This window comes from Pseudochaenichthys georgianus, chromosome 13 (genome assembly GCF_902827115.2).
Source record: "Pseudochaenichthys georgianus chromosome 13, fPseGeo1.2, whole genome shotgun sequence".
Taxonomy (NCBI): domain Eukaryota; kingdom Metazoa; phylum Chordata; class Actinopteri; order Perciformes; family Channichthyidae; genus Pseudochaenichthys; species Pseudochaenichthys georgianus.
This window is the reverse complement of record NC_047515.1, coordinates 2,974,865-2,996,475: the sequence shown is the minus strand read 5'-3', so window position 1 is coordinate 2,996,475 and position 21,611 is coordinate 2,974,865. Positions and strand designations below refer to the sequence as shown.

Below are 21,611 nucleotides of genomic sequence, written 5' to 3'. Positions count from 1 at the left end.
AATGGTTTTTTTTCTCCCAACATTTTAGATATAAGAAGAATAATTTGTTAAAAGTATTTTGCTAACAAAGCAACAACATGTTAACTAAATAAGGAAAAAGCTTTGAGAAAGATTTGTCATAATAAATGAGATTATAGAAGAAACTAATAAGCATTGTCTAAGAAAAACTTAGCCTAAAAAAAAAAACGTAGCCTCCTAATTTTTTAATTACCCAAAAAGTGCCCAATAAGTAAGAACATGTAAGTGTTCTGTCTTCACTGTTAATGTTGGATTAATTTTCATTCATTCAACTGCAACGCTCTTTTGAGTATGCATTATTGCCAGACCCGCCATATTTACTTATATCTCCTAGTACACCTTTTACATTTCCTAAAATCACATTTTGAAGACCTTTTATATATATTTAGTTTTTTTTGTTTATGTCCTCACCACGCTTCAATTTAACTGACACCCTTGTTTTGAAGATAAAATGTTTATTTGATAGACACTTCAACGTCTCTAACCGCACACCAATGTATCTTTTGTGTAAATCATTTGCATGAATACCTGCAGAATTGTAAGCCACTAAATGATTAAAGATCACTGAAGTGATGTAGGTTAATTACATCCAATGTTGTTTTTTAAACTGCATAAAAGCTTAATCTGGTAGGCTAAACCAAAAGAAAAATAATAGAAAACACTTACTTCTAGCCTTTCATAGCCTAAGTAATATCCTCAGACGGTTTTTCTACGGTTAAAAAGCAACACAACACAAAGACAATTCGCTCTTTTACTTAAACGTCTGGGAAAACCGATTTTACGGGATGCATCTGAATGCGTCTCAAGGCCCTGTGACGTCAGCCGCTCCCCTGCGCTCCCTCGCGCAGCCAGTCAGAGAAGGGATGCTCTGAACGCAAGACTGCAGCATCTTCACCGAGAGAAGGAGCAGAAAAAAAAACTCGTCTCTTTCTCTGTGTTCCTCCAACTCCGCGTCTCCGGACCCTCTCACCCACCGTCACCCTCCGTCACCCCGGGGTGTCTGCATGATCGGAGCCAGGACAGGATAAGAAGAAAGAAATTATCTGATAGCCTACAATAACCCACCGGATTTTTTTGTATTGCTTCACCGACCTTTTCTCTTCTTTCTCCGGTTGATTTCACCTCTTTGTCTTTCGGTATTGTTTTTTGTTTTGTTTTATTTATTGTTGCGGAGGAGCGCCACCATCCTGCACTGCCTGACATGAGTACGCTCTTTTATGTGTTTGCAGCGGAGTGACACACATATCCTAGCCCGCATATCAGAAGCTTGATGGAAGATTGATGCTCCATTTGCACGTTTTCAGTAGCCTAGATCATCATCCATCTGCAGAGGTTCCGGATTGTCTCCCCCCTCTGACTCGATCATCCGCCGCTCCGTTTCTTTCTCTGTCCCTGCGCAGCATCTCGGTACGCACGGCGCACCACGGAGAAACGCGCAGCTAACCTTCCCCCGTCCGTAAGAAACAGGCGTATTTTTCCAATTCCCAGATCGCTTTCGCCTTCTCCAAGCACCCATCTGCACGGCGACGCTGCGTAACAAACGGGAAAGGGGGATTTAAACGCAAACGCAGCCCAAGCATCCAAGAGCAAGCTCGAAAATGATGGCCGGCGGAGCAGTACAGCAAAACGGGATTTTTTCAAATCCTCACCATCACAATCAACAACCACACATGGAGTCCGACCCTCCGGACTCACGTAAAAGACCCCTGGAGACTCCCACGGAGGCCAGCAGCACCAAACGCACAAACACAGGAGGTAAGGGCACCGATCGGGATGCGGGGAGCTGTCGGGTTTGAATGTTCGTCCTGAGGCAGGTTGATCTGATTCTAGCCGCACACGGTGGCATGCTACAGCTCGCACTCATAGATGTGTGTTGCAAGTACGCAGGGATATAGATATACAATGCTAAACAAAGAAGGATCCGCTTTTTAATCAGGGTTATAATAACATTGGGCCGCCGCTTTCGGTGGAACAATACGAGGGGCTGGGGGGGGGGGGGATTTGGAGGGACGCGGCTCACGTCCTGCCTGTTTTAGCCTCCTTAGATCAGCCGAATTGGGTGTTTTTTTTATTGCGTCTTAAGATGTACGCGCAGCCACAGCGGCCATGCTGGAGCCAGCATTAGGATGTAAACAAGTGAAAGCCAGATCGGGCTGGTGCGTGATGGCAGGCTCTCATCCCGCCGACCGATGACCTTGTGATAATCTCACACATCATCCCCCATCGCCGCTTTGTGTGCAATTACACAAGCGGATAAACAAGCGGACTCACATTAACAGCAGGCCCGTGGCGAGCCAGAGAGAGCAGCATGCGACAGTCTGTGTGTTACTGCAGCATGTCAGCGTGTGCGTGTGCGTGCGTGTGTGTGTGTGTGTATTCTGATCATGCTCTGCTGTCCTGATTCTAATAACCTGCAGCTGGAAGGGAGATTCCCCCCCCCCCTCTCGTTCCGTAAATGTTCCAATCATGTTTCTTCATTATTCTCTGGTTGGATGAATTATGGATATGTCACCATGGTAATCACCATATTTGGTTTTTGTTTACATGCTGTCATGCGCCAAACATTCTCATCACCCGGCATTACAACCATCAGTACTCTATCCTGGCCATGCACCCATCCATGGACATCCAAACACGCTACACCTTTAAATGTGTTAACAACCAAGTGTTCCAATAATAATGTAGGTGGCCTAACTGTGACTTTAGACCGTTAATAAGAGCATAATATGGACGCCTGTGCCTTTAAGAGTCACAGACACACATATGTCCTTTACATGACTGAGACAAATATTGACCTGCATAAAATAGGACTTGAATTATTAATTGTTAATTTGATCTATTTAGACTCTACAGTATTTCATGTTAATATTTAAATAATTTAGCCTGAAATATGTTTCCTTGGCACAGCAGTCCCTACGGAGTATTAATTAAAACTCAACCTAAACACGTATGATTGTAAGGAAATTGATTTAATGTTAGTGTATACTTCGAGACAAATTATGCGCGTCAACAAAATAAATAATCCGAGATTAATTAAGGAAATATGCAAAGACTTTTTTACTGCAGGTTTTTTCAGAGAAGAACCTCCATGATTCTTAACATGACTGGATGGCATCTGATTTCCCCCCATTACTTAAAGAACCGGCCAAGAGATTTCCCGCAGAAAGCAATGCACTATGGGGGATTTACCTTAATGCAGCCGCTGTGATGTTTACTGTAATGTATTCACTACAAACCATGAGTTGAGTCGCTTGTCCTCAAAATAAAGGATGGCATGATTAGAACAAATAACTAGAGAATTAATAAAACAAAAGTAGAGAATACAAAAGAAGACATTGGAATGTGTTTGTTCACTTATCTTAAGTTATTTTTAAGTTAGTTTCATGGCAGTGAAAACATTCAGAGTAACTAAATATATTTGAGATAACTTGTTAAACACTTTAATTCGGTTGCCAACAATTGGAACATGTACAGTAGCTATTGCGGGTTTACAGTGCATACAGGGTCCGGGCACTAATACATGTATTTAGATTATTGTGTGACCGGCTGCTTTTCAGTAAAACAGAAAACAAGGGGCGGGTCATTGTTCACAGCTTCAGAAACAAGCCAGCTGGTAATAATTAAACAGAGAGAGGGTTCGGCAGAAGAGGGGTTCGCCGCAGGTTAGCGACTGTGTTTAACAGATCGATGCTCTCGCAGCACTAAAGTCTCCTCCTGCTGGATGCAAAGAGCCCTGGCGGCCCCCAGGGACCCCATGCTCCTGCCTGAACAGACAGCGCGTCCATTTAGACAAATGAAAAGGTTGGGATGATGATGATGATGATGAGCACGGCCGAGCAGGCAGAGAGGAAGGCCAACCCTCCTTCAGCCGGCAGCACCCGGCTCATGATGGGATGGTTGGAAATAAAGTGGCTCCTGCACACTTCACTAGGAAGAACAGAGCATCAGAGCTTGATGCAGAATTTTGTGAAAAACTCAATTCAGTTCTCTTTTAAAAAAGGTCTCTTTGTGTAACTGACGTCCTGTTCTGACAGACTGCTGTAATCAGAGTACGCAGATGAGACGAGCCTCAATGATCATTCCTTTACTAATACGATGCAGAGAAACATATTTTCACTGAGAGTATGTTTCTGTCTTTATATATATATTGACGCTGCTCTGCACATTTGAAAAGAAAGTGCTGCTAAGAGATCATAACAATGGTTGTTTCTCTGTATGCTTAGCTTACACCACGCACCCCCACCCCTGTGCTTCCTCTCTCTGTAGTGGCCTTGCTGCAGCCGCTTTTTGAAACTGAAGGCATTGTATTCCCTCAACAAGAAACTGAGACTCATGGTAAGAGAGACTTCGCTTTTGATCTTCTACCTGTTTTTTAACCTAACCTTCTTCAATGCAGGAGTGGTTCATGTCGTGTTCCTGAAGGTCAAATCTCAATCTTTAGGGGAGTTTTAATGACAAGCTTTAATGCTGCCTAAATAGGATTTAACGTAGCACCCTCATCTTCTACTCATGATCAAGGGTAATGCATGCTGACATTGTTTCTATTGCATGTGGTCCGTTCCATGGCGTCCATTTCCATGCTTTTTATACACATTATTTTGTCATGATACACATTGCTGTGCAGGTGAATTCTGATGACCTTTGACCTCATGCTAGCCATGTCGCCAACGCTTTATGATTGCTGATGTCATGTGGAAATGTTCTTTCAAGTGTGATATACTGCAGTGCCCGCCGGCGCGCAACCGCTGTCCGTACATGTCACATGACTGGGTTAACCCATTCTCCTCTTCACAGGGACTTTGAACTGAAGACACGTTTTTATATCTGGCTGGTTTGTGTGCAGGGTTTATTCAAATGTGTGTGTTTGAGTGAGGGGCTAGAGAAGGAGCTGGTCAGCTGTCAGAGGACGACAGGAGACCGCTGTAACCCCCCCGAGGGTCATACATCACAGCGATGTCTCATAAAGGCTGAAGGTCTTAAAGATGAAAAGATCAATGAGTAGCTGCACCCCGACCGGCCCTCTAATCCCCCCACCCAAACCCCATTCTTATCGCCATGGCTCCCCTCGCCCCGAACCAGCATGCCATCCCCCCAACATTAAAGGAATTCAGATTTCTCTCTAATCATGTACATTTATGATCAGAGGCGTTTAATGAGCTCATTGTTAATATTTGATTTTAGTTTCAGAGGTTTGTACTTGGATCATTTTCAAAGCCAGATTGATCGTGATTGGCTGAATTAAATATTTGAGTTGTTTCATAATTCAAGCGGTCGGCCAATCAGGGTTCAGTGTGTCATGGTTACATTTTAGCTAAGACTACATTTATTTGGAGAAAAGACTGACACACAATGTATTATTTTCCTGCAAAGAAGTATATTAGACATTAAAATGGGAATATCATTAAGGCTTCAGGAGAGTTTAGAGTGTAAGAGTTGAGCTTAGAGTGGTCAACATGATATAAGAATAATATTATAAGGATAGCTAAGAAGAAGGAAGGAGGAAACAATACAGAGAAATACATTAAAGAAAAAAAGGTACCCGAGTGGTTTCAGTGCCAAGACTTAAAATGCAGTATTTTTGACACACAGGTTGAAAGGTTAAAAACATTGACTTAACCTTTTATTGTTGATCTTTTCTTTCTAGTACTATAACCACGACTGGTACTTCTCTCACAGCAGCCGCAGTCTAATAGAAAAGATTCAAATTCAGTCCGTTACCAACGAATGCCGCTTTCAGGGGAAATAAACTGCTTGTAAGCCATTGATCTATGTAAGCACACACAGAATACATAATATGTGTTTACCGATCTTCATGTCGGTGGTCAGAACACGTGATGCCTTCAGGTTCAACGGTCAGGGGAACAGTTTGCTGACTCGTACTTACGGTCTCTTCTCTCCATGTGATACATTCATTTAGTAAATGGAAGGAAGAGGGGGCAATGTCCTTGCTAAGTGACATTAGGGGACTAGCGGAAGATTTATACGTGTGTGTGTGTGTTTGCGTGTGTGTGTGTGTGTGTGTGTGTGTGTGTGTGTGTGTGTGTGTGGTTTGTCTTTCTGTTCTCGTCTGATTTGAGTTGCACAAATCAGAGATGAATTCGAGACTTAAAGGGGTGTGTATGAATGATTGCTCTGCAGATGGACACGTGCATGCAGCAACCCAACGTGCTGTGGGGGGGGTCTTCACCGTGTCAGACAGGACCTTTGATGCTATTGATCCGAGTGTTTGGCATTGCTCCGGCATTTCGGGACGTCCACACAAAGGAGGGCTGCCTTCCCCGCATTGATCAACTGTCGGGACTCGGGAGGAACAAGCTCCATATGTGGCTTGTTTGAACGCTGGGAAATAGATTGGAGAGGGGTCGGTCATAAATACCACCGACCCGATAACAGTGGGATCCACAAAACATGAAATAATCAGATCTGTTGTTTTTTTTATAATGACGCAGAATTGTTTGGTTAGTCAGTTCGTCGAGCCGTAGTTTTCTGAAGCGGTGTGTTTGGGTAGGCGCTGTTGCAGAACACGGCGTCCTCCCCTGCGACACGCCTGGTTTGTTCACTCGCGATTCTGAGCCCTCTCTTCCTCTTCCATTCTCCCCATCTTCCTCTCCATTCTCCCCATCTTCCTCTCCATTCTCCCCATCTTCCTCTCCATTCTCCCCATCTTCCTCTTCCATTCTCCCCATCTTCCTCTCCATTCTCCCCATCTTCCTCTTCCATTCTCCCCATCTTCCTCTCCATTCTCCCCATCTTCCTCTTCCATTCTCCCCATCTTCCTCTCCATTCTCCCCATCTTCCTCTCCTCCTCATCCATACTAATCATGCTCTGGTTCAGACCGTCATGACTGCTCCCTCCTCCTCCCTTCCTCCTTCATCCTCGTCCTCCCATCATTTCGTCCTCCACCCACCCCCTTCATCAATCGCGGGCTGCCATTGACGACGCTCGCTCGGCAACCGCTTCCGAGGCTGTCGATCGATTTGCGCTCGCCGTCGGGCAGAGGTAGCCTCGACTCTCCTTCTCCTCCTCCAACCTCTCCTTTTCCGTCTTTTTTTTTCTTCAAACCACTGCGTCAAATAAAATAAAAAAGCAGCCATTGTGCAGGGTGGGGTGAAGGCGCTGAGAAGTGGGAATGTTCCCACAAAGGAAGCCGTGCGATTGGTGGAGCGAGGCGCCGCTCACAGCTTTCTGGTTGCTGATAGGTTGGGAGAGTGGGGCGGTGATGAATATGGATAAGGGAGCGATGAAAGGGCCAATACAGAAAAGACGACTGGAAGGGCCCCCGACTCTGACATAGCCTTGGTCCATGAACAATACACACACACACACACACACACACACACACACACACACACACACACACACACACACACACACACACACACACACACACACACACACACACACACACACACACACACACACACACACACTGAGGGGGCGAAATAGAGGCGGCTGCTTTAGTTATCTTTGTTAGCATAGCCACCATGTCTGCATCGATTTCTACGCAGATGATAGAATTTGTTTCAGTATGAAGGCATTTCATTGGCTCTGGGTTAACCTCTATTCAGACTAAATAACAGGATGTTGTTCTTCTATGCGACTTCTCATTTATGATAAATAGATGCAGGAATAACCCCGTCCTTGCCAGTGTTAGGTGACCCAGTCTGTACATTTGTATTTGTTTCAAGAATTCCAGATTTAGTTTAAGGAGCCGTTCATTCTTTTTCTTTATAAAGATTTGTGGACATAAAAACAACTGGGAAGGGGGTTGCTGGCATGAACACAAAACACAGTATTCGATGCTGCTGCACACATATTTGTGATGAGGTGAAACTGGATATGTGGCTTTAAGGAATGATATATTACTAATCAGAAGTCACTCGCTCGGCTGTACCTGTATCCATACATTTGACTCTTTTTTACATTTCTTCCCCAAGAAATGTAAGGTTTTACGTTGTCTGCTCGCAGCTTCTGAATCTTGTGATTGAGAAATTGGAGCGTCCGCTGCTGGCTCAAACTCATTGTGGAAAATGTCAAGTCTAAATTGAGTAAATGACGTGGGAAAAGTGAAATATAGCCGCTGCAGAGGCAGACCAGAGAATGATAAAGATAGAGATATTTCCTTTTGCAAGCTCTTCTGGGTTTATGAGTGACGACGGCCATCTTTCAGAGCGAAGACAGCTGGTCAAAGCCTCTCTGCTGGAGAGCTTTACGCGCGTGTGTGTGTGTGTGTGTGTGTGTGTGTGTGTGTGTGTGTGTGTGTGTGTGTGTGTGTGTGTGTGTGTGTGTGTGTGTGTGTGTGTGTGTGTGTGTGTGTGTGAATGCTACCTCCCAACAAAAGAGCAGAGGGTTTGGGGGGGTGTTAGACAAAGCCTGCCCCCCCCCCCCCCCCTTAACTCTCCCTGCTTAGAGGAGATGAATATTTTCCAAGTCCCATGAGCCTCCATACCAGTACCCCCGTTCATCAGCAGGGTTGGGCCCTCCCCCCTTTCCCCCACCTAATGTCGGATTCACATCTGAAGTGTCTACACAAAACCGCACCAGATTCTGGTTTGGACCGCTCGGGTACATTTGACCCATTTTAGTTTGTAAAGACAGTTTTGGAATTGCTCAGAGGTTCCCTTCAATTGTTAAACCTTCCAAAGTTGAGTGTGCTGCCTGTGTGAATTCAAAATGTATTATTCATGTCCAAAACCAACATTGTATGAAGAAGAAACCTTAATACTAATTTGTTGTAGTTAATTGTACATAATCTACTCCATACAGAATTTGCCTCAGTGACGAGTATTCCTCTCAAAATAGAGAGTTCCCTAACACAAACGTCAGAGGAATGTATTCTTTGTGACGGTGGCAAGGAGCTTTCAACAATCGGACATAAACCTACAAAGTTTGAACACACACTGTCAAATGTGAAACAAAAAAAGGACTAAAACACTTTTGAAAAAGCTACTCATCACCAACTTCTACCTTTAAACAATTGTGTAACTTTGAATCAGCTACATTCAATACACACACAGATATCTATTCCTCGCCATCTACTTGTGAACATTGAACCAATGTATAGTTAACTGACTGTACTTTCCTAACTAACGCTACACACCCTTTGTTTCTGCTATGTAGATGGCATGTTTTTTTATCAGAGTAAAGCGTGTGAGGAATAGTAACAGAACATGAGAAAGGATTTGTTATCTTCCCCCCCCCCCCCCCCCCGCCCCTGCAGGCCCATGGACACCAGATCCCAGGATTTGAGCCTCCAATCCCGAGCATGGAGGGCCTATTCTGGGCTTGTTGGTCCACAGGGGTCTTAGCAACAGATTGCACTGTTTACTCATCCAGTTATGTCGTTGTGGAGGACCATTTATTATTTATTGTGAACGACCTCTAAGTCTCAGAACCCCCTGGCGCCCCGATCCCAAATCCCCCTGTCATGACCCACCGGGCCTTAAACATGAAAACGCACACACACACAGAGACTTACAGCTTGATAAATGTATGAAGACATTTCTACAACATGCGAACACAGAGCAGGAAGTAGAGCAGTTACTCTCTGACCTTGTCGCTTGTGCTGCTAAACTTCCTTCCAACTTTCTAGGAGCTGAGAGCCACAGTCTTACACACAGAGGTAAACACATTTCCTGTGTGTGTAGTGTGTGGTCGTGTAATTACATTGTGGGGACTCAGTTTTCTATTTGTGACATAAGGCAAGTACCCATAGGTCCCCGCGCTTAGGGCTAGGGTTAGCTTTGGGACAGTAGCAATTAGGGCTAGGTTAGCATTGGGAAAGTAGCGCTTAGGGTTAGCATTAGGGTTTGCATTGAGAAAGTAGTGGTTATCGTGGGTAAATCTCCAGGAAATTAAAATGAGTCAATGAAATGTCCTCTAAAGTAATGGAAATATGATTCTGTGTATGCAAGTGTGTTTATTAGAGTAGTGAAAACAAAGAACATCATCCCTGCACCCTGTGGGGAACCCTGTAGTTACACAGCTGTGGACACACCATATCTACACACACACACACAGTGATTATATTTTAGTTATCTTTAACTGTGACTCAGTTGTACAGTTTTTCCTTCATTAGCCTTTGTTTGGTTAAAAAAAAGTTAGAAAATTATAAGAATACAATATACATGTGACAATGTTAACATCTATTTTAACACTAGAACCACCAACAGGTACATTTTACCCGCAGCTGTTTTTTGATTGTATGTAACTTTTTTCCCATAACATATTAAAGTCTCCCAGTGAAAGTGTGTTATATAGCACCCTCTGTTGTTAAAAAAAATGTATACCCATATCCGCCAGCGGGTAATATTTACCTCATAGAAAATGCAGCATAAACATGACGTGTTGCTATAGCAACGCCTTTTGTCTACTGCGGTTCCTTATATATAGAGAGATAGATAGATAGATTGATAGATATATTGATAGATGGACAGAGAGAGAGAGAGAGAGAGAGAGAGAGAGAGACAGACAGAGAGAGACAGAGAGACAGAGAGACAGAGAGAGACAGACAGACAGACAGACAGACAGACAGACAGACAGATAGACAGATAGTGATAGTGTAACATCTTGGAGAATACAAGATCTTGGATGACTGAGCTCACATTGAGGACGTAATGCATGTGTGCAGGTTACGTGCTAGTTGAATAAAGATGGACACTCGGAATGAGAGAAGTAGTTTGCGTCGTCTGTTTATGTAGACAATTATATGTCCATAGAACAGAACATTACAGATGGATCGATAGATAGTTATAGATAGAGAGAGAGATTTGTACCTAAACAAAACACAAGTCTAACACCAAGCATTTAAATCAGCACTGGTAGTGATATTTTATACTTCATGTTATCTGCACAAACTATATCATATGAAAAGCTGAGAGTCCACAGATTCTATTGGTATAAGTCTCATCCCTGTGCGATCAAAACTCACTGTTCTGTGTGATAAATAAAAGAACATTGTACCTTGCAAATCAATAGCGGGTACATTTGACCCGTTGGTGGTTTTAGGTATACAGCGACCTCTGGCGGTTCTATTGTTAAGATAGCTTGAAATAGGGCTGTCTCTGTGGTCATCTCAGGGACGTTCTCGCCAGATACAGCATCTTTAGAGCTGCTAGGGCTAGGGTTAGGGTTAGGGTTAGGGTTAGCTAAATACTGCCATTTGAAGTGGGGTTGGCCACATCGGCTGGTTTTCGGTTGGATAGTTGAAATGCTACCTACCCGAGTGTCTTGCATGGTTTTAGGAACCACACAAAGTACTCCCTGCATACTTTCTGACAGCTAAAACATTAAGACGTAATAATTAACAATCACCACATCTGTAATTACGGTGTTTTTCTTGTTCTTACTTAGACTGAAAATGTACACGGCCATTATGTTGTCAGCGTGAGACAGTCGCTGCACACGAGAGGCTGAGACGCTGCATCTTTGATGATGCTTCATATCAACAAGTGTGGAACATAGTAGCAGAGCACATTGAGACAGCAGACATCATACTGACACACACACACACACACACACACACACACACACACACACACACACACACACACGCACACACACACACACACACACACACACACACACACACACACACACACACACACACACACACACACGCACACACACACACACACACACACACACACACACACCAGCCCTGTGTTATTTCCACAGTGGACTGATTTCACCTCCATGTTCCAGGGGTTAACCTCATATATCCATATTTTCCTGAGAATAATTGTAAATAAATGTTTAACAACATAAATGACTTCCCATTAGATTCAAATTATATTCAACATTATCGATGCATATATCACAACACAGAGTGTCTGTATTCCATCACACCAAAGAGTAAAGGAAAAAATAAAGGAAACATAATAATAAATAATAGGGGCAAAAAAAAAAAAAAAATCCAACATACTTCCATTTTATAACAATTGCTCATCTGGTACACAGTGGAGTATATTTACTATTAAATATCAAAAATAATAATATGATTTTAAGGAAATACTAACCAACAAAAACCTTTCTGCATTGCCATATAAAAAGATATCTCCACATTCACAATACATTTTGAATCAGTGACTTTCTATCAGTCTTGTGAACAGATTTTATTTTACCAGATGTCTGTACATTTTGCCACGAGGAAGAAGTTTAGTTTTCACCATAACTTTTTAATTTGCCGAGCTGTGAAAGGCAGCATGGCGTGGGCGAGAGTTTCGTGACCTCTATCGGATTTTGAAGTCGGTGTTGACACTGATGCGTCGGACGTGTCGAGCGGAGCCCGCGGCTGCTTATTATGCTCCGGTAGATTGACATGCACGAGTATCACCTGCACACCTGGGACGTGGGATGACACACTGGAGGAACATGGGGTATAATTACACATAATTAGAATGTGCCACTGTGACAGGGAGATAAATGAGGTTTGGCTTTTTTCTGGAACGGTGGTAAAAAGGTAACCAAACGGTGCTCTGCGCGGGCGGGGTTCACTCGGGATCAGGCGGACAACACTGACATGAGTGGCAGGATGAATTCAACATCAGCATCATTAAAAGGCTTCCTTTGTGCTCTCCACAGTGGGGATGGTGAGGTTACCATTGGCAACAGGATGTCTCATATAAGCAGTGGTGAAAAGTAAAGGACAAGTATCAAACTAAAGTTTTTGTACTTTAATATTTCCATTTCATGGCACTTTGCTCACTTTTAATCCACTATATTTTGGAGGCAAATATTTGGCTTTTACTCTCATTTAACGTTAATCACTAGCTAGCAGCTACCATGCAGCTTCATATTATAATACACAAATATAATTCAGATCATGCATTATGCACAATAATGACTCTACTCTTGGTACTTGTATGTCATTACATTACATTTTTATTTAAGTTACATTTCAAATGCAGGACTTTTACTTGTAACAGAGTATTTCTACACTGTAGTAGTATTACTTTTACTCAACTTCTTCCTCTACTGCAAATAATAAAACTGCTTATTTGCGTACTGAAATCAAATCACATTTTAAAGAACTTAAAAAGGTATCAATATCCCTTTTGTTCAACGTATCCACTTGTATTGTCACATACACTCATGTCTTTCCAGTATTTGACCATGATCCGTTCGACTGACACAACTCGGGTGTGTTCTGTTTTGTTCCTGCTTTTATGCTTCATTGGTAGAACATATAAATAACACAGCATTTTGATCGCACTGGTTTGTAACTCACTGCTTTACAGAGCACAGAGTACGGTCTTTACTTTGGAACCACCAAGAGAAACAGATGCATTGCTTACTTGTAACATGTAAAGGCTTTTAAAAGCAGCAGATACAAGTGGAGGAATGTTGATCTCAGTTCTGTAAACAGTATCAGTGGAGCAGTGGGAGACGGGCAGAGAGTGCAGCTCTTTTTATTATATGTTCAGATTTAAACCCAAAATGGAGTCATGGCAGTTACTAAACGTGCTCAAAGCAACGTGTGATTCAATCTGCGTTCCATCACCCTGTTAACCAACTCAACTCTGGAGACCTGCAGGGTTGTTTCAGGTTGAGTCCAACAATATGTTTCTATTTGATGCCTTAAGTGCGGAACACTGCAGTTTAGAGGCACACATCTTTTCTAAATGCTAAATAAATCAATGATCAGAATGGAGTCTGTTACTTTACACAATGCATACAGTAGGTTCAAGATGCTTTGATAGTTCTTTTTTATAGTTATATTTGCCATGGTGACGATGTACACGTGTTACAGAGAGCTGCGATGCACATGAGTCACTCATTACATCCTTTTATAAATGTGATGAGTCATGTTGCCAAGGTGTAGGCTTGTTTATGAGACGTCCGCAAACAGTCTGTTTGTGGAGGGGGTGTGTGTGAGTGTGTGTGCTTCTGTTCTGTCTGTTTTTTAGCTACAGATGCACTTTTACATGTGTGTGCCTGCATACACAACACGTCGGTGTGTTTGTGTATGTGTGGATGTGTGTGTGTGTGTGTGTGTGTGTGTGTGTGTGTGTGTGTGTGTGTGTGTGTGTGTGTGTGTGTGTGTGTGTGTGTGTGTGTGTGTGTGTGTGTGTGTGTGTGTGTGTGTGTGTGTGTGTGTGTGTGTGTGTGTGTGTGTTTCCTATTTACCAATTCCCCTGCTTTATTAATACAGGCTGGTTATAATTAGATATAGCCTCTATCTAAAGGAGGTCAGTCCAAGGCTCCGTACTCAAAGTGGGTCACTGCAGCACACTGAGGAGAGGAGAGGAGAGGAGAGGAGAGGAGAGGAGAGGAGAGGAGAGGAGAGGAGAGGAGAGGAGAGGAGAGGAGAGGAGAGGAGAGGAGAGGACACAAGGCTAGTGGAATGAAGAAGAGGAAAGAAAAGGAAGGAATTAGGGAGAAATAAACGTAGCAAAGAGAAGACAGACGACACACAGATTTAGGCCACGACCATGTGACATTACTTCCTGCTCAAAGTGCTGATCAGTAAAGATTTAATACGTACAGATGGACAAAATAATTGTGGTCCTCCATGCTTGCTCAAAGATGAGGATGAAAAGCAATGTTCTGAAAATCAGTTCCTATCAGGAACCTGTGAGAGTTTTATTCAATGCGCTCAATTCCTCAAAATATGACGCATCAATCCAAAGAAACAGGAAATACATGAGGAAGAAAGCATCATCGCCTCACAGGAGGAATGTAGCTTTCTACCTCTGAAATGCAAAGAAACAGGTTGTGACGGAAACACTTGACTTGAGTTTCTCGTACAGCAGTCAGTGGTCAGATCATACAGCTGCAGCTTATGCACGCCTTGCAGGCAGATTCAATAAGTAATGTGATCAGTCACACCTCTTAGGCTGCTTCTGAGATGCCTTTTAAGCAACGCATCTACAGTCAGAAGATGAAGGAGGGAAGGAAGAAGCAGAGAGATGATTTACACAAATAGAAAGTAGGATGATTTATAAAGAAAGAAGAAGAGTGTCAGTCGGTGTTTGGTTGGAGCTCCGAGAAATCCAAAGGGAAGAGCATTCCATTGAACACAAAGTCTGAAAGCCCTCACTCTAAGTAATGCTCAGAGGGAACTCTGATTAACACATGGTTGGACAAAGGAAGCTGAACCTTCTTTGCCTGAAGAAGAAGAAGAAGAAGAAGAGAGTTAGGCCGATTGTTCTCCCCTCTGCATCCATGTCTGCAGTTTGTATTTCATCACTCAGGGCTGAGGCAGGCAGAGAGTGTCGGGTTTCCTGTGTGTGTGCTCATGCTTTCACTTGGCTGTACACTCACAGATGAGAACACAGCCCTCCCATATTTAAGACTGTACTCCAATCCCTTCACACACAGCACGGAACTGTGGTAAACATGGAAAGACCGGATTTTCAGTCTTTGAAGGAAATAGCTACTATCAAAAAGTGATTAGTTGCACAAGTGTGTGGTATGTTCTCATGTTGTGTTTTGGGGTTAGTGTAGAAGTAAGTTGTGTTGATGAATAAAGTGGGCGGCTCCTTCCCTCTCTGTGGAGCTGACAATCCAACATGTATTAATATGCAGCTTTCCTATAAACATTCTCAGAATAACTGTGTCAAATGGAATTTAGTCTCTAGTTATTTATTCTACATTCATTTTACAAGCTACAGTAATCACAACCTTACAAGCAGTGGCGGCTGGTGGAAAATATCTTAGGTGGGGCTGTGGAAATGGTGACCAAACAATACTAGGGGGGTCCAGGGGGATGCTCCCCCGCTAAAACATATTGAGAAAAGACCCCTTAACTTATGACTTCTGGTGATGTTAGAGGGGGGGAGGGGGGGGGGGGGGAAGGACAAATTTAGGCTTAAAAATATGAGAAGACTGATCAATACCTCCATAATCTTCAGTGTGGTTAGCTATGAATCTTCCTAGCTAGTTTTCATTAGCTGCTAATGATAGCTTCCAGAGTGTATGACAGCTTCCTGTTTTGTCTCCTTGGATACGAGTCAAAACAACTCACAGACTGCACCGGGCACTGACGTAGGCGCCCCTGTATCCATCAGATCTGACGACGCTGATTGGCTGAAATTATGTTTCGGCGCCATAGTTTAAAGATAGCAACAGTTGGCTTCTGCTGCACTTGCTGCACTCTCATCAGGCCAGGCAGGAAACATGTGACTTATCAGTAACTTTAGACATTGTAACACAATCCTAAACGAGATTTTATTGTAGATTATACATTTGACTGATAACAATTATATAATATTTACCTTGTTTATTAAAAATAAAAAATAAAAAAATATTTTTTAAATATATATTTTTTAATTGTTTAGTGTTTAATGTGGGAATAGGGGGGGCGGCGCCCCTAGCGCCCCTATGGGTCGGCCGCAGCTGCTTACAACTTATAAGAGACGTCCAAAAAATAAATCCTATTAACCGGGAAACGTTTCATTGAAAATCCAATAACTCCAATTTGGCACACGTAAAAGGGCTTGAAAAAGCAATAAAACATTAGTAGTTTTCAGTGTCTTTGACCATCACTTGGTCAATAGTTCAATCCTTCGAATTGGCAATCTTTAATGTTTTAAAAGAAGCCCTGTTATGTGTTGTTGGGGTCTTCTCTCTCTTGTTTCAGCATGTAAATGGTCTGCAAAGGCTGAAATCCCTGAGTTTATCTCCCACAATTGTCCTAAGTCGTTGTACTTATCAATGTATTAACCTCAGCAGAGGCCTGGTCAGCCAGAATAACACAACACATCTTGTGGGGGTGTTCAGAGTCTTTAACTAATTAAAGGTATTTATAGTGAGGTGTCACCAACACCCCTGTTCCACTGTTGTTTTGCTGCTAGTGTTAAAGGGATGTTATGGGAGTTACAGCTATTAAAAGGCATGTTATAATACTCCGCGGAACCATATGGGATCATGAATCTTCCAGCGGCTTACACCTGTGCAGTCCGCAGCATAAAAGAACAGGATATATATATTTGCATTTTTTAAGTTCAGTGTCTTCAGTTGTTAGCTTGGGTTTCAGATAGAGATAGCGTTATGACAAGGTGCCTCGCCCTTGCAGGAAGTATGCCCCTGTAATAATAATTCTATTTGAATCTGCCTCCTGAGGGTCTGTGTCCTGGATGATCAAATATGAAGAATGCTGCTCTGGAGGGAAGCTGAGGAACATTGAATCAGTGCAGTTTAAAGAGACAGAACTCTGCAAAACCCTGATAGAAACTATAGTAGATTCACAACCTCCAGAAAGTGGATTTTGTTTTTATTCTATAATATATTTGGGGTCCTTTTATAGTAATTTTTTATGATACAATGTGTGATTTTAATACTAAGGTAGCATGTGTTCAAAGCTACATAAGGCTTGGATAATCTGCATACATCTATTTCAAAATCTTTCCATGCTGATTTGTTTAGGTTTAAGCGATTAAAACAAATGGAATAAATGAAAAAGTGGGTATAGATTAAACCTTTCATATATTATGTTTTATTAGAAAGTATGTGCTGAAGTGTAAGAATAAAGATGTATAAGCATGCAAAACAAGTTCATAAGCATGTTCTAGAATGTTGCCGGGCAGAACAGGTTTCTTGTCTTTATTACTATGGGGAAATGGCATCTCATTATGATGTGTCAGTTTGAAAGGGCCAGCTCTCCTGTTAAAGAGAGGAATGTGTGTGAAAAAGCCCTTCAAAAAAAGGAAACTGAGAATGTTGACCTACAGCTTGTTGACATCACCATGGTAACAAAGGCCAGCTGTTTAGGAATGGAAGGGATTTTGTTCTTATTGACCCAGTCTTGCACTCAAAAACGGTTAATGTTGAAAAGACTGATTGCTCAATAACCTTTTTTTTTGCACCATGAGTAAAAATCTGTGCACGTTTCAAGCTCAGCTGGGAGCATATTCCATAGGGCTAGGGCTAGGGTTAGGGTTAGGGTTAGGGTAGTGCTATATGGCTGTAAAAGAGAAAGCACATTGTGCAAAGGCAGTCAACCTCACTTGGATGTATTAAGTCTGAGTTTAGTGCAGATCTTGAGGCTCAAAGGCCATTGAGAAGTATACAAACAAGCTTTTGAATGGCAGAGAAGCAGCATTGTGTAGTGTCTATGTGATTCTGTCCTGAAGGGAAGGTTGCTGGTTCTTCCTGAATGAGACAGTGTCAGGAGAGGACTGTCACTTCTCTCTCTCCGTGTTGTTAGAGAAGCAGCGGGCTACAACCTAAAGGTCGCCGGATCAGTGCGAGTCTTGCTTCAGGTCAGCGTGTCCCTGAGCGGAGCTGCTGAAAGTGTCCCCGCTCTGAACGAAGCCTGCACGGAAACATGTGCTCTGACCTTTAGCTTTATTCCCCTTGAGCCCAAACTGATGCACAAAAGCACTGAGGCTGTTCCCAGTATAGAGAGTCTGGCAAACAACACGCATTTACTCGAAAATGTCAAATGTTATCTCGTGAGAGGACACACCTTCAATTGAAGTTGCTTTAATTCATAACACATTTGTGTCACTGTTGGAGCTCGTCATTTCAATGGCTCCAACTGACGAGATTCATCTTCTGTCTATGACTTAAGTTGACTCAAACAAGTGTACAGGCTTCATAAGTGCTGACAATCAGTTATTTATTCGAGAGTCTGCAAAGACCGTCAAATAAAACCCATACGATGCAGTTAGGAAAACAAGCTGACAGTGTGCCATTTGTTTTGTGGGTTTCTTTAAAACCTGTTAAACCCCGAGCCTGTTTTTCAGGTTTCAGGCTCGAAAATGACATTCCCAGAACAAATGACTGTAACTTCACTTCTAAAAGGTTTATATGAATAATTTTTGTTATCAAAGCAAGGTTACATCAGTGAGTTGGATGTAGAAGTGTCAGAATCAATATAGATGTTTCTGTGTCAGAGTAAATTCAGATGGAACATAGCAAAAAAATGTAAATTCCTGTCTCCGTCTAAAGAAAACCCATTACTTTAAGACCAACCTTGAATGATGGGTTAGTAGCCTAAAAGCTTTAGGAATCCAGATTATAACATATAATAAGTACCCTGTATCAAGATTGAGGCAAAACAAGTGACATTTGACCTTTTTAGAGAGGTTTATGAAAATAAAGTCCAGGCGGAATAAGCTTTGGGCCCATTTGGGCCCATCAGTGCCATTTGACCTTTTTCAGATACCAGACTATAAAAATCATTGTATTACATTGAATAATCACTATAGGTATTCATTCCATTAAAACAAAAAAAATTTAAAAAATGTAAATAAAAAAAAATATTCTTAAAAAAATATTAAAAATATTTGTGTGAGTGTGTATACAAAAAATCAGGGTCCCCGTCGGCGGGGACCTTCGGGCTTAACAGGTTAAGATGTAAAGGTGTTGTTGTCATGGACACTAGCAACAGATGCAGAATGTAGATTTGGAAAGGGAAGTCTGAAGTCTCAGGCTCTTCCAACAGTGCAACACACTTAAGACGAAAAGAAAATTCATAAAACAGGCTCGAATACCATTTAGTTTACCATTTAAGTATTGGTGACATACAAAACAAAAACACAACATATGATAGGAACAGATCCTCTTAAAAGAACCACTTCATAACCCTTTACATTTACGTTTGAATGATTCTGAATATTATAGTGCTACAAATAATAAGTCCCTGCAATATTGTGAGCAACAGCATGATTGCAACGTCAGTTGAAATCTCATTCATTCACACAATGCTTCCAAATCATGCAGCCCTAGCAGGTTGTTTCTTCAGCTGGAAGGCGCGCTGCATTTCCCCATCAGGCTGATTTTGTGTTTGTCCACCATGATGGCTGGCACTCAAAGACATCTTTATCCCGTTCGGACAATTAGCTGAGCTCAGGGTGAAATCAGAAGAACACGGGAAACCGACTTCCTTTTGACTTTCGTATTTAGAGTTTCACTGACTGTGAACTCCCGCAGGTGGATCTCCATGTTAGCATGATATCTGCTCGCCTGCACACGTGTTCATGTGTCGGGGCGGCATGTGCTGTTATGCATTCACGAGGCGCCACATCCACAAGCGTTGTTTGAATCTGATTAGCTTTAATAATAAAAGCGACGCGCTGCATATTCTTCAGCCCCCGTCTCGTCTCGTGCCAAGGCGGTGACGAGGACCAGATTCCTCCGGCCTGACGCTGAAATTAGATCAGACCAATCTGGAGAGAGTGTTTAGAGGCTCGCTCAAACGGACGCGTGGAGAAAGGGGGGAGATAACGGATTCATCAGATTATGGAAATAATTAGTTGTCATGGATATCAGTCTACGTTTGATGCCGCTGGATTTATGCAGCTCGAGGAGGCTTCGGATGGTCGGTTGAGAGGGGGGGTTGAGGGGGGGGGGATTGGATGGAGACAAATGATTCTGCTTTGGTGTAGAGAGGCGGCACCAGCCTGCATCTGTTCTGTCAGACAGTACTGACACACACTTCCAATTCACAGTTTGTGTTGGATGAGAAACGACTTTCCCTTTGAAGGAACCATAGCGTTGCCAAAAAACGAGAACAATGCAGGAAACACGAGGCGGGCATGAGGGCAAAGCGTCAAACACACCAATAATGCACTGTGGCTTTTTTAATATAAGATGAATGTAAACAACATGCCCTGCTGTAGCTCTCTCTGACTTCCTGTTTCCTGTTTCCTGCTGCAGAGGAAGGCGAGTACTTCCTGAAGGTTCTGATTCCCAGCTATGCGGCGGGCTCGATCATCGGTAAGGGAGGTCAGACCATCGTCCAGCTGCAGAAAGAGACCGGAGCCACCATCAAGCTGTCCAAATCCAAAGACTTCTACCCAGGTAAGAAACCACAACCCCCCCCCCCCCCCCCCCTGCTGCTTTGGAAGTTTGGAATCTTTTGACACTTTGACACTTTGAATTACTACTTTGTAATCTAAAGTATTCATTCACATTCATTAGTATTTTAAAGAAATGACACATCAGTTCAGTTATATTCTAAATTCATTATCGGTCAATACAGTTTCAAACATTAGTAAAGAAAATCCCAGATTGTAATATATCTGTAAATATTTAGTTAAATGTAATAAAAAACAGAGAAAAGTTGGAAATCTCCATATCATTTTAGCATGTACACATACAATAATGTTTCAATTATTATCAAATTAGTTGGCGTGTATCTCTCTGTTGATCGACTTCATGTTGCGGCCCGATGCTGCAGTCCTCAGCTCTATCTGTGTCTGTGTTACAAGGTGCCATGTTGCTTCTTCATGAGAACAATACATACACATTTGAACAGTGACAGGTGGATGGATGAGGTCATTGAAAAACAGCCATTGAAGAGAAATATGTCCACCTGTCCTCGTGAAGGAAGTGAAGGATGAAAGGAGTGTGTATGAAAAGATGTGCAAAGTGTTTAGACCCATTAAGGAACGTTTTATGATCTCAGTCATCCATCAGTTTATCATAATGATAGAACACACGTAAAGAGGCTGTTTATTCTGATGCTGAGGGGCATCTCCTGAGTTCCCTTCAGAGCTAACCAGGCATCTGTACTACGAAGCAGGATGTTCGCTTAGCGGCTACATTCAGGGAACACTCCGGCTGTCCGGTCCTACGAAGCTGGTTCTCTTTTTAGCAGGCTCGATCTCCATGGTAACTTATGCTTAGCGGCTAACCTGCCCCG

At 42.6% G+C, this 21,611-nt stretch overlaps 1 protein-coding gene across 1 annotated transcript; it reads left to right on the top strand.

Annotated features, from left to right (window-relative positions):
- The first annotated feature begins 541 nt into the window (after positions 1–541).
- Positions 542–21,227, top strand: LOC117457524 (RNA-binding protein Nova-1-like). Its single transcript, XM_071205270.1, has 4 exons — positions 542–1,773; positions 4,285–4,353; positions 20,624–20,767; positions 21,178–21,227. The coding sequence occupies exons 1-4, from the start codon at positions 1,617–1,619 to the stop codon at positions 21,225–21,227; spliced, it is 420 nt and encodes a 139-aa protein (XP_071061371.1). The 5' UTR covers positions 542–1,616.
- The last annotated feature ends 384 nt before the right edge of the window (positions 21,228–21,611 follow it).

Bases quoted from the DNA above. Each gene is read 5' to 3' on its own strand.
- LOC117457524 (XM_071205270.1), top strand. From the start codon at position 1,617: ATGATGGCCGGCGGAGCAGTACAGCAAAACGGGATTTTTTCAAATCCT. The intron at 4,354-20,623 runs GTAAGAGAGACT...TTCCTGCTGCAG, and splicing joins ACAAGAAACTGAGACTCATG to AGGAAGGCGAGTACTTCCTG. The intron at 20,768-21,177 runs GTAAGAAACCAC...CTGTGTTACAAG, and splicing joins ATCCAAAGACTTCTACCCAG to GTGCCATGTTGCTTCTTCAT.